The sequence below is a fragment of the Benincasa hispida genome, chromosome 1 (genome assembly GCF_027475165.1).
Source record: "Benincasa hispida cultivar pf3 chromosome 1, pf3_genome.v1.1, whole genome shotgun sequence".
NCBI lineage: Eukaryota > Viridiplantae > Streptophyta > Magnoliopsida > Cucurbitales > Cucurbitaceae > Benincasa > Benincasa hispida.
In genome coordinates, this window is record NC_143478.1 from 36,206,543 (window position 1) to 36,220,923 (window position 14,381).

The window sequence follows — 14,381 nt, forward strand, 5'->3', positions numbered from 1 at the left end:
AATTGAAAATTTTCCGAAAAAAAAAGTGAACAATATAACTTGAGACGACCTATTGGGTACAATTAAGAAAATAGGAAAAAAGGCTCACGTTCTGGTTAATAACCAAATTCTACTTCATTATCTACTTCGTTATCCGGTTAATAATAATACTTTTTGCAATTTTTTTTTCGAAAAGAGGTACAAAGTTGGGAGGTATTTTGTTTTATTTTATTTATATATAATTTAGCTGTAATATTTTTATTAACTTTGGAAAAAAAAGACATGATTATGTTATTCATCAATTGAACCAAAAGATGAAACTTCCAACATTTCAAATAAGATGACATTAAACAAAGAGATGCTGCCACCATTGGATATAGAGATGAATGACAAGAGAAGAGTATTCTAATTATCTGTTGGCAATTATCGAAAAATCGTTCGAAATGGCACGAAAAAAGGTAAATTAGAGAGAAAGTGACACAATTTAATATTTACATTATTAACTACAACATACTAAAAAGCAGTTTTTTTGCTCAACTGATTACGTACTATCGACTTTGAGATCAAATGTTCGATCCTCGACCCCATATATTATCAGAAAGAAGTAGCTCTTATTTGCTTCATCCATTTTGTAATGTGTACACTAATGAATTATTTCCTTACTTTGCAAACCAAAAATGCTAGGCCCATATGTGGAAGATATCACTTGCACCAAAAGAGGAAATTGCAACATTGCAAATAAGATATCAGGAACCAAGGCAACTACTATCATTGGAGCCCACACCCATTTCAGTCGATGAACAAGAACTAGGCAGAGGGATGCAATAACTGAAGGCTGCTACCATGGATGATATGGAGATGAATAACGAGTCGAGACCGATAATCAATCTCGTAGGTAATGTTTTGAGAAAATCGTCTTCTGCATAGCGCGAAGTGAGTATTCCCAAAAACATCATTACTGAAGCAGATGAAGTGATAATGCTAATGCATCTGCTCCTACAAAAACCATGAAAATTTGGTGGTGAATGAGAATGAGAATGCCTTGATCAATGTTATTGCCACCAGCTACAATGTAAATTGTTGCGAATGCAGCCGTCGCAATGAGCGCTGCAACAACGGTGTACGATGAAGCAGTATTCTTCATCCATTTTTCTCCTTGGTGAACCAGCTAACTCTTCATGTTCATCACTAAATACCATTCTTGGTGTTTTATTATCTTTGATTGACATGCTTTTGTAAGATGGCAGAACTAATCTGTCAACTTCCTTAAAAAAAAAATATCCATCATACATAAATCCCTAAACTTTGTTATTCATCGTTTAAAAAATACATATACAGTACTATCTCTCAAAAGTTGCAATATTGCCTCCGACCTTCTCATAAATATTTCACAAAATTACTCTTGAAGTAGAAATCCATTAAAATGCCACTGGTCCTAAGTCACCGTCACATTATTGTGGTCCTAACTTCTTTGAAACATTCTACACCTCCCCGAGTAGTTTTGTAACGTTGAAAAAAGGTCAAGAGGGCAATAACGCAACGTCGGAGGAAAGAATAAAATGCATGTCTGATAGTGATTTTTAAATTGTTAATAACTTTTGTCATGTCTCTAAAATACATTTTTAATCACCCGAAAATGTAAAGTCATGTTTGGTAACTATTTTGTTTTTTATTTTTTATTTTTAAAATTTATGCTTGTTTCTCAAATTTCTTACCATGGTTTTCACTCTCCTTAAAGAAACATTTTAATTTTTAGACAAAATCCAAAGACAAAAACAAGTGTTTAAAAACCAATTTCTTTTAGTTTTCGAAATTTGGTTTGGTTTTTTAAAACGGTTTTAGAAAATAGACTACACAACATAGAAATTTATGGGGCATTTGGGGTAAGGATTATCCTAAGACTATAATAACCACCTCTACAGTAAATACTATTTTGTAGTACTCAATTAGCTACAATCAACACTATTTTAAAACCTCTATTTGTTACAATATTTACTATTTGGTACCCTTTTTATTATTTTATATTCATCATTTTTTTATTTTTTGTTACAATGTTTACTATTTACTACACTTTTTACTATTTTACATTCTATCATTTTCTTATTCTTTGTTACAATGTTTACTATTTCCTTCCCAAACTAAAATAACCAAAATTAAAATAATCTATACCTCAAACACAAATTATTATAAACTAGCTACAATAACTTAGTACTATAATAATCAATTCCTTGCCCCAAACGCCCAAGGGTAAAATTAAACTTTAGAAGATTAATTTTCAAAAAACGAAAAACTAAAAACAAAAAAAAGTTGTAAAACAAGGTCTAAATGATTTATTTTTAAACTTTTAAATGCATTTTTCATATCACGTCAAAATAAATTTTGAATTATTAAAAACATACTTTAGAGTAATTTTCAAAACAAAAAAAAGAAATTTTAAACCTTTTAAAATCACTCCTATGCCCTAATTAAGGGTACTAAGAAGATTGCATATATGTATATACATACATACATTCTTTTAAAAAAATTATATATATACAATTTAATTTATATACTTTCAAATATCTAATTTCAGTCCCTATACTTTCAATAAATCTAAAATTTAATCCTTCAAAGTTAATTTTTATCGAAACTGGTTAAATAATAATAATAATTTTCATGCAAAAAAATATAATATATGAATATTGTTTTCAAACTTTCACTAATTCTAATAGATAAAGATATTAAAATTAGATAATTGAAATTACATGTACGAATAAACTTTGTAATATAGGGACCTGACATTTTAACATTGAAAAAAAAAAAAAAAATGCCTTAAACCATTGCAATTATCGCTGCAACTGTAAAGCTGCACTAGAGATTGTATGGGATGGAAAATATTGTTATCATTGTTATCAAGAAAGGCTGCTGCAAAATACTGTGTGAAGTCATTTGATCTATAAGATCATAAATCTTGTGTTGACGATGAAGAACAGCTAGCCGGAAAATATTACGTTCGCGGTTATCGCCGAACCAAATCGAATAAGGATATACCCTCGGAATTGCTATGGCAACATCAAGAGTTCCCATTCTTGCAAGCTGAAAGTATTGAAGTTGAAAATAATTTGGTGCATTTCTTCCCTCCCATCTTTACAGCTTCTTTGCAAAAGTGTTTAAGCAACTAACATGCTTCCTCATGCTTCTTATTATGCTTTTTGCCATCAAGATTAATATTCTTCATGAAGAGTCCTTCCACTAAATTTAATTTAGAAGGGATTAGTAAGTTATAAAGAAGGAAAAAAAAGAGTCCCTCGTGTTGTATCTTGGGTTGTATCTATCTTTGTGCAATCCACTCAATTGTCCAACTGCAATTTACAATAAACTTCTCATTTTTTTTTCTCATTTTAATTAGAAAGAGTAATACTTTGGATGCAGTAGACAACACCCATCTCCATGCATCTCTTTCAAGAAATCGATATACATGGTGATTTTCAAATCGATTTCTTGAAATGTGAAATAATTTTATAATCGATACATTGACTATATAGATGGTTGATTTACATGTACTATATATATACTCGGTGCATGTTACACGATATCGACAATACTCGATAAACATTGACTATATATGGTTGATTTACATGTACTATATACTCGGTGTAATGTAGAGACGGTTCTAATAAATACTTGATACACAGTCACTCGATTCTGGACACTCATTAAGATATACTCGTTACATGATACTCGACAATACTCGATAAACATTGACTATATAGATGGTTGATTATTATATACTCGGTGCATGTTATACGATACTCAACAATACTAAAAAAATTGGTGACTATATAGATGGTATAGATTTACAAATAGTGTCAAAATTCACATGGAAAACCCTAATAAAAATAATGTTAAATTTAAAAATAATGTCAAAATTCACATAGATGGTATAAAATTCACATAAACAATGTCAAAATAATGTGAAAATTTACATAGAAAAATTGATCTGCCCTAATAAAAAAATTGATTTGCCCATAACTCAGAAAAAAATTCACTTTCATCACCTACTATTTTAGTTACTATAATTCAAGATACATAAATTTTTTTGAATATTTCAATTTCGCTATCTATTTTTAGTCACCAATAACAATTTTCCAAAAAAAAGTTCTTGCTTATTTGAACTTGGGCCCATAATTGATAACAGGGGCATGCAGCCTTCTTTGAGATTTGTCATCTTTTAGTCTTAAAAATTTTAATTTGGAAAAAATGTTATTTGTAGTTCTCTAATAATTTTTCATATAAAAATTGGATCTATAATTAATAATATGTGATTAAGGATTTGTCTGAACCCTAAATCAAATAAAATACTTGATCCAAGCTAATGAGTTGTATTATGTTAGAGTATATGTTATAGAATTTAATATTAAATATAATAGATTTAGCTTATGTTATATTTTAGATATTATTTAGTTTAGTTTATTGTATATGTAAAAGCTAATTGGATCTTAAGTTCTCTTGTATTTAAACTAGCTTTCATTTCACCTGTAAGAGAATAGTTGAGAAACCCTAATCTAATTCTTTAAAGTCGATGTTTATCGAGTATTGTTGAGTATCATGTAAGGAGTATATCTTAACGAGTATCGAGTATCAGGTGACTGTGTATCGAGTATTTATCAAAACGTCTTTACATTACACCAAATATATAGTACATGTAAATCAACCATCTATATATTCAATGTTATCGAGTATAAAATTACTTCACATTTCAAGAAATCGATTTGAAATTCACCATGTATATCGATTTGAAATTCACCATGCATATCGATTTAAAATTCACCATGCATCGAGTGTCAAGATAATTCAAAATATAGAGTATAAAGTGATCAAACATCGAGTATGATGTTGATATGATCGAGTATACACGTGTCGATTGCAACCATATTGAGTGACCATGAAGCTGGGTATCGAGTGACCTTCAAACGGGTTTTGAATTCAAAATATTGAGTATAAAGTGATCGAGCATCGAGAATGATGTTGATATGATCAAGTATACGCATGTCGATTGCAGCCGTACCGAGTGACCATGAAGCTATGTATCGAGTGACCTTCAAACGGGTTTTGAATTCAAAATAATCGAGTATAAAGTTATCGAGCATCGAGTATGACGTTGATATGATCGAGTATACACATGTCGATTGCAGTCGTATCGAATGACCATGAAGCTGGGTATCGAGTGACTTTCAAACGGGTTATGAATTCAAAATAATCGAGTATGACGTTGATATGATCGAGTATACACGTGTCGATTGCAGTCATATCGAGTGATTATGAAGCTAGGTATCGAGTGACCGTATATCGAGGAACGTGTGACGAGCCATCGAGGATCGAGTAAACTTGAATTAGCAGGTGCGAGGGGTGATTCTCAGGGGCGAATCAGTAAAATCACATGCTTATGATGTAAGCAGAAGGCCACTTTCCATTACTCTCTACAGGAGGCAATTTTTCATTTGGGCCTCCCAAATGAGGCCATCCGCACAGAAAATCCTTCCTCTTTTCTTATCCATGACCTACCCATGAATACCCATGAATGAGACCTAAACTTTGACCTACTCATGAATGAGACCTACTTATTTCCAAGGTGTACTTTATTTGTCTTCTCTATAAATGAGACCTTTTTTCCTTACAACTATGAGGACAACCCCATCTTCACCATACCATTGTTGGTAAATCTCTTCCTCCTCCTTTTCTTTTGTATTACTTATCACATCTCCTGTTAAGTTACTTTCATTTTTTTCTTTATATTATTACTAAAGCATCTGTTTATTGATTGTCTTAGTGTTCAACTTATTAGAGAACAAGCAAAGCTTCACATTTCTTCCTTCTATTGTACATAAGGTGGTACTCTTCTTTGTCTCAATTTTCTTTTCTTTTGTGTCCTTTTTATTTATTTCTATGGCTGGTAGATTTAAAATCTTTTCTTTCATGTATTGTAGGTTGGGTGGAAACTAATTCGTACTTCTTCTTTTCTCAAATTTAATCTTGTATATTTGAAGTGTTTGTTGATACGAAACTTTCATTTTTCATTTAAATTTTTTTATCCTGTACATATTTAAACTTAAAATAATTTAGTTATATATTAATTATGCTTTTGCAGTTGATTTTCTTTCAGTTATATATTAATTTTTTTTTCAGTTGTTTGTTGATTTTCTTCCTAAATACTTATTAGGCTTCATCACATTTTTCTTTTTATTGATTTATTTTTCATTTAAAACTCAAGATCTGATCATGAGCCTAAAATGAAACCTACTAAAATCCAGACTATTTTATCAATAAGAATATTAATTTTTGTGTTCATATTCAAAAATGAAATTATTCGACAACATTGCGTGAAATTGAGAAGGTTATTGTTGTTGATTAAAAGAAATAACAATCAGTTGAACATATTTGATAAAAAGGCAAATAAAATTTTATAGCTTCATTTGGTAGGGTTGAATATATTTGATAAAAATGCAAACAAAATTTTTTATTGATAAATTATTAGTAAAGTAACAGCTACGAATAACTGTTTTTAAGAATTAAGGTGAACAAACTTAAAAGTCTGTAGATAGCGATTTAAACTTATTTAATAAAGAAGTAGAAAAGAGAGAAAAGAAAAAAATATGCATTTTTACTTCAAACTTTCAATTTCATCCAATTGCATTCTAAATTTAGATAAAAGTTTCAATCTTAATGTCAAACATTAAAAAGTATTGCAAGTTACTATTACTGCTATTACTAAGCTATATCATACAATTTTGCATGAATTTAAAATTCCATGATAAGTATATTCTTGTTTAGATTAAAAGTACATTAGTTTGAAACTAAAATTATATTTTGTGTAAATTTGAAAAACCCACTCATGAATAAATGTTTCAGGAGCCAATTTTTGTAATCTACGGTACAATGGACCCCCAAGAAGTAGTAACCATACTAACGGTGTTCACAACTACCCAACGTCAATTATTGCTAATACTAAAGTTGTTACTCAACGAGCATAGGAGGATAGAATACCGCCACATCACATTAAAAATCATATTAGGCAATTAGCATACTTTTGGCTAATCCATGAGTCTAATTTAAGTTGTCGTGAAAGCCGCGAATGGATAGAAGATGTTTTGCCATTTTATGTACTTCACTAAGAATTTTTTGTCTGTTCCAGCGAATATGAAATTGGAGTATTGCGAGCTTCTTTTTCTAGACAACACCTGACCAATTATTTTCAACATCTGCTTTTCCATGTTTAATTTGGACATATCTAAATTATGGCTTGTACTTTATTTTTTATGTTTCACTCCGTACTATTTCATGGACATGAATGTGATTTTGTTTTCTTTTTTTTTTTGCTGTTTGTGAAATTTTTCTATCTCTACATACATTAATGTGTTGGGCAATGACATGCTCACGAAATTTGATGCGTCAAACAAGGTTAAAATTGGTGGAATGAGGACAATGCAACATTCAACACACAAATTAGTAGAACAAACAATTTTATTTAGGTTCGTGAAAATATGATATTTCATTTAAATTTTTTCCTTTTATATACGGAAAAGTAGAATCAATTGTGATATATACTAAGATAACATGCATTTAATTTACATACTGTTATAACCGACTATTATAATAATCTGCACCCCAAACACAGATTATTGTAATCCAGACTATAATAATCTGCACAACAAATACAAATTATTATACCACATACTATAATAACCTGTACACCAAATACAGACTACTATACCACAGACTATAGTAATTTCCACTCCAAACACAAACTATTATAACACAAACTAAAATAATTTGCACCTCAAATACAGACTATTATAACCAACGAACTATAATAAGCACTGACTATTATAACTCATTCAACGCCCCCAAACGCCCCTTAGGGACTAAAATGATCAACTTGAAATATAAGGGACCAAACACACATATACTTGAATACTTAGGGACTAAAAGGTAGTTTTCCTTGTAAAATTTTATATGTGAGTTTTTTTAAGCACAACTTTATATGTGAGTTATAATTTAGTTATATATATACTATTTATTTATTTATTTATTAAGGTGAGATTTTAATATATTGTTATACTATTTAGTTTGTAACTTTTAGAAATTATGAAAATTAAACATGTCAATTATTTTTTTCAAAAAAATTAAACATGTAAATTATAGAGAAATTTTCACAGATAGAAAAAATGTCAAACTATTTACAAAAATAGTAAAAAAAAAAAAAAGACATCAATAGATTTTTATTAACGTATATCACATACTAATAGACTTCGATTAGCCTCTATCAAAGAAGATTAAATTTTGTTATTTTGTGTAAATAGTTTTTCTTATTTTTCTATTTTTGAAAATCCCTAGGGAAATTCTTATAAATAGAAAAATCCCAAAAATATTAAAAGCAAAAAGTTCCAAAAGTGCTTTTTAAATATTTTTTTTATATTTTAAAAGGCTCCTTAATTATCTGTCTCTTATGAGTTCGAAATTAACTATTTCAATAATTGTTTTTTCATAATAGTGATTTAAGTATTTTTTTTTTTAAAATCCAATCGGAAAAAAATCCCGAGGAACCTAATCCCCGCAATTCTCCGTGGGGAATCCCTACCTTAATCCTTATAGGGAATTTCATGGGATGAGGAATGAAATAGGTAAGCGGGGATGGGGACGCGGAAGCTATCCCTAGTCCTGCCTACTCCGTGAACATCTCGAATCTTAGATGAAGTCTTATCTACCCAGACTTTAACAAAGGAAAAATATTAACAATTTAAAACCTTTAATTAATAAGCTTACTCCTTTTAAACTATCAACTTTGTTGTATCAATTTACACCCTCATTCTAACTTACTCATAAAACATTATGCAAAGTATATAATTATTTCTATTAAACTTCTCAATTATTATAAGTGAATCACTTTGACACATTATTAAGATTACATTTAGAAATTGTTAATGCATTCAATTCTTACATGTTTGTAGACTTTTTTAAATATTGAATCAATAAAATTGATGCCGGATAATTTTTTTTAAAAAAAATCTTAATTGAGAGTCTAGTTTTTAAAAGTTTAGGGGTTTAATTGATAAAATTATAAGTCTATAATAAAATTTGTAAATTGATACCGTTACAAAAGTTGAAATTGATACAACTCAGAGTCTAGGGTTTAAATAGATATTTTCCTTTAAGAAATCATTTATATTTTCCTTTAAGAAATAATTCAGTTTTATATTAGTTTTAAAATACTTTTTAATACAAGAAAGTAAGACTTTAGTCTTTGAATATGAACTTGAATCAATTTAATCTCTATTTTCAAAATCATAGATATTTTAGTTTCTAAACCATATAGATTGATAAATTGATTAGAGATAAAATCTATTTATAAATTATAAAGATCAAGTTATTACATAATAAAATTGACATTTAATTTTAACCTGATTTATAATGATACAAACTAAATTGTTTCAAATTTAGCAGTATAGAAATAAAAAAGTTGCACGTTGAAGTTAAAGAAGATTAAATAATTATTACAAACTTGGAAACATGAAGACTAAATTGTTACTTTTATAAAAGTTTAAAGATAGAGTGTTTTTCAAGTTTAAAATATCTTTATATTTTATCCATTTCATCTTGATCTCGACATTTTCAAATATCCAAATTTAATTTGGATAAAATATTATTTACTAAAAACGAATGGAAATATATTATCAAGACCTACCATGTAGAAAAAACTAGCCTCTTTCTTTTCATCACACACAGGGGTACAACTTTCTAAAAAGTTTGTTCTATCGAGTAAGCAAAAGAAAGGGCGTTTCGTCGAAATAGTTGTGAACTCAGCTCATTGTTTAAACCAAGAAATTTGTGAACCCCACGACTAAAAATTCCAATTTTATGGCTTATTAACTCCTCGATTTCACAACTACACTCTTTGCCTCAAATGCTGTCTCTGAAAATCTACACTAACATGTTCCTCATTGAAAATTCAAGTAAAGCCCAACAAAAAATTAGATAAAAGTTCTCAAGCACACAACCTATGTACAAATGGGCTTTGGGTTGAAAGCCAGCTTTACTTAACAAGCAATTTCACAAGTCATGTTGCTTCATTCTATTCAAGGAAGATTCTATTTTAAAAAAGAAAAGAAAAAGAAAGGCAACCAGTGGTACTTAAACCTCTGCTAGTGAATTACTTCCTCACTTTGCAAACCAAAAATGCTGCGCCCATATGTGGAAGAAATCATTTGAACCAGGAGAGGAAACTGTGACATAGCAAACAAGATAACAGGCATGAAGGCAAATAATATCATTGGAATCCACACCCATTTCACTTGATGAACAAAGGCTGCCACCATGGAAGATATAGAGATGAACAACGAAACGAGCCCCATAATCAATCTAGTAGGCAACGCCTTGAGAAAATCGTCTTCTGCATAACGAGAAGTGAGTATTTCCAAGAACATCATTACTGAAACGGACGAAGCGATCAATGCCAATGCATCTGCAGCTGCAAAAACCATGAAAGCTTTGTTTTGTATGAGAATTGGTATGCCTTGATCGCTGTTGTTGCCACCAGGTACAGTGAAAACTGCCGTGAATGCGACCGTTGCAATCAGTGCTGCAACGACAGTGCATGATGAAGCAGCGATCTTCATCCATTTCTCACCTTGATGAACTAGGTATTTATGCCTTTCACTGAATACCATCTTAGGTGTTCTGCCATATTTATTTTTCATACTTTTATAGGAGGGTTGAACTAAGCTTTCAACTTCCTGAAAAAAAAAAAGGGACAAAGCTGTTAACGTTATGTATGTTTATAGAAAGCTCTTCCAACTTTTGTATGTTTATAATAGACCCGTTCAATAACGTTCCCGTTTCCTGTTTCTTGGTCCCTGGTCTCTATTTCTTATTTTTTAAGAACTAGAAATAGAAATATATTTGTAACTATTTTTGTTTCCCGTTTCTTGGAAAAATAATCAGAAACAAGAACTTGATTGATAATTATTTCTTGTTTCTCGTTTCTCATTTTCTTCTCTTACTTTTTCTCTTTTTTTTTTGTCACTGGCCACCACCCAACTCTAGCCACCTCTAACTATAACCACCGATGGCCACCCTAGCCAACTCAAGCGACCATCACCACCTTATGGCCAACTCCAACCACCACCATGAACTCATATGGTGATCATTTCTTGTATTTTTTTTTTAACATTTTCTCTTATTTTATAGATTAAATAGAATCAAACCCAGGACAAATAGCCACACTACCAAACAGCCAAGCCAATGTTTTGTGTTATAAAGAAACAAAACTAAATAAAATGGAAATGGAATAGGGAGAAAGTATTTTGGTAGTTCCTCAAATTTTACCCTATTTTTTGAAACGTTTCTCAAATTTTGGAAACAAGAAACGGGAACGTTATCAAATGGGCCCAACATTTCTTATTTCTTGTTCATCAACTTAAAAATAATAATTTTAAAGAAAAAAAAGGGATGCATATCCATTACCTTGAACCATTGTAGTTCACACTGCAATTGCAAAGCAGCACCAGAGATTCTATCAGATGGTGGCAACTCTCCTGCTAAATGCAGAATGTTGTTTTCATTCTCATCTACAAATACTATTGCAAAATGTTTGTGTGAAGTCAATTGATATATAAGATTGTAAATCTTTTCTTGTCGATGCAGAACCGCTAGTTGAAAAAGATTGCATTGATGGCGATCACGAAACCAAATCGCATACGGATAAACCCTAAGAATCTCTGTTGCAACTTCAAGAGTTCCCATTCTTGCAGCTGAAAATAATGAAGTTGAAAATAGGCTAGCACATCCCTTTTCTCCTATGTTTAAGGCTTCTTTACACAAGCGTCTAACCAGCATATGTGCATCCACATGCATACGCTTTGTGTCATAAACATTCTCGACGAATGGTGCTGTCACTAAATCCAAAATGGTTATCAAACGGGATTGGTTTTAAGTTTTTAATTAACAAATGCAGAGATAGTTTCAGTGGCTACCCAATTTTCTAAAACCCAGTACATATGGATGTCAATAGTTGATGGAATGCACCTTTGGATTCTACAAATTAATAATTTAGATCAAGATTACTAGTTAAGCAAAAATGCTTTGATCAGAGCATAGAGAAGCAACTAGCAACAATCAGTTCATGATTTATAAAGGTAAAACCATGGAAACAATTATAACATATGGAAAGGGAAAAGGGGTCCAAACAGAGTACTACATTACCTGCATTGTTTGAGATTTGATTCAGGTTTTCGACATCTCTGAGTTGGTTGGGCAGAGGAGCATCACATTCTTCAACAACAAGGCCTATAGAAACAATTAAAACGGTGTTTACAATGGTGGAATTACATATGTTCAAACATAAAATTAACATATTTGTAAACCAACATCGATAAAGTAAGCGTCGACAAAACCCCAACTGGCTTCCGCTCTCGAACACAGTCAGTTTTTCGGCCAACGTTTGTAGAGCAGTGACCCCATATTGATCCTGTTCGACGGCCAACTTCGGCAGCCGATTCAATATGTCAAGAGCTACATCTGTTCAACTCACAGACCAAAAATGGAAGATTTTTCCTTTTTGAGTTCAACAACAAAGTGGGGCAGGGAGATTCAAACATTACTACTCACCAGTTAAGCTATACCGACCAAAAATGGAAATTATAAGACCTGTTTGACATCGTTTCCGTTTCTGTTTTCATCTCCTGTTTTTATGTTTTTATGTTAATTTAATATTGAATTTTGAATTTTTCAGTATTTTGATTTATATATTATTTTGACTTTCAAATTTCAAAATTTCAATATAAATTTCGTAATATGTATTTTTTTATAATATTTTAAATTTAAATTTAAATTTATTATTTTTAATACATTTGAAGAGAGTTAAGATTTTACCATACAAAAATCTTGTTTACTACAAGATTCATTTAGGTTTACTTCATAATATTATAATTGAATTGAATTTGAGTCAACAACGTTTAAGACAAATGAGTTGAATGAAAAATAATATTATAAATCGGAAATAACTGTATCGTATCCATAAGGACCAATTCCCATCCATTCTTCCAAAAGTAAATCAAAGGAACATGGTTTTGATGTTTCAGAAAAGTAAACCTCACAAGCCACAAAAATGGAGTGTAGAGGGTCAAAGATAGTTTACCAACCATAGAAATCAAATGTAATGAGAAGATTGAGAAGCCTAGCACCAGCTTTACCAGTAAACACTGCTTCATCCTTAGTTACTGATAGAAGATACAAAATCATTTCCCTATGCCCATATTTTGCTGCGAGAAGAAGAGGGGAGTAATTGACTTTATTCTTAACCAAAGGCAGCTTCTTATTTTTCCCAACCAAGATTTTTGCAGCCTTAACATTCCCAACAATGGCGGCAACAGCAAGTGCAGTATTTCCATATGAATCTTTTAGTTTGAGCGGTAGCGATCGTTCACACATAAGTTCCACAAGCTTTTCCACAAAATCCAAATTGTTTCCGGTGCCGACGGCTACATGAAGAGCAGTCTCGCTCAAAAGGGTGATCCTAGATATGATTGCTCCAGTATCTTGATTGAAAATGTCTTCTGCAACGTCCCATTCACCCGTTACTGCCGCTCTATACAGCAGCGCAAGACGAATCACCCTTTCGTCCCAAATCCTTTCTGTTATCCTATCTGCAAGTGCAAACAACAAATTTAAGGCCAAGTGTATTTAGTTAAATAATGTTGATTGAAATTCTCGTACCTTGTCCACTTCTACCGTATTCCAGTGCATCAGCTGGCAAGGATCTTTCAATATCACGGAAATCAAGTTCTGTCCAGGAATAGTTTTCATCAGAGAGACTGTCTTCTATTCTTTTCCGAACCGTCCTCTTTTTCTTATCAACAGTTTCCGATGAACTCGAGGGTCTCTTAGTTCTGCTCCTTCGCTGAAGCCTCTCCTCGTCTGGATTAGATTTAGTGGCTTCATCGGGCTGCCGCCGAATTGGTTCCGACGTGATTAAGGTGGAGGATTCGGTCAATGCCGACTGTGAAGATTTTAGAGAGATATAGAGAGAGGAAAATGGTGGTGAATTTATAGGCCCAATGGGGTTGTGTAAATACAAGAAATAAAGTAAATAATATCAAATATTCTTAATATCCCAGCAAGCGAATGGGGAGCTTGAACACATGAAGCATAGAGAGCTAAACAACGTGGAGCTTGAAAGATACATGAAAATGGAGATGTAAGAGAAATTGAGATATTAGGAAAGTGAATGAAAAGTGAAAACTCAATAAATACAAAAATATTTATTTTTCATGATTGAGAACTGATTGTCCATACTTTAAGCTACGCATTTTATCACTATTTCATGTGAAAAGAGAATTAATTTTATCTCTAATCTATCTAGTAAAATC

At 31.2% G+C, this 14,381-nt stretch overlaps 1 protein-coding gene across 1 annotated transcript; it reads right to left on the minus strand.

Annotated features, from left to right (window-relative positions):
- Positions 1-10,063: 10,063 nt before the first annotated feature.
- Positions 10,064-14,095, minus strand: LOC120076954 (uncharacterized; the record flags this gene model as incomplete). Its single annotated transcript, XM_090313067.1, has 6 exons — positions 10,064-10,748; positions 11,479-11,909; positions 12,217-12,300; positions 12,382-12,531; positions 13,155-13,658; positions 13,729-14,095. Coding segments are annotated over 6 exons (2,127 nt in total), but the record flags the coding sequence as incomplete, so codon positions are not given.
- Between the last annotated feature and the right edge of the window lie 286 nt (positions 14,096-14,381).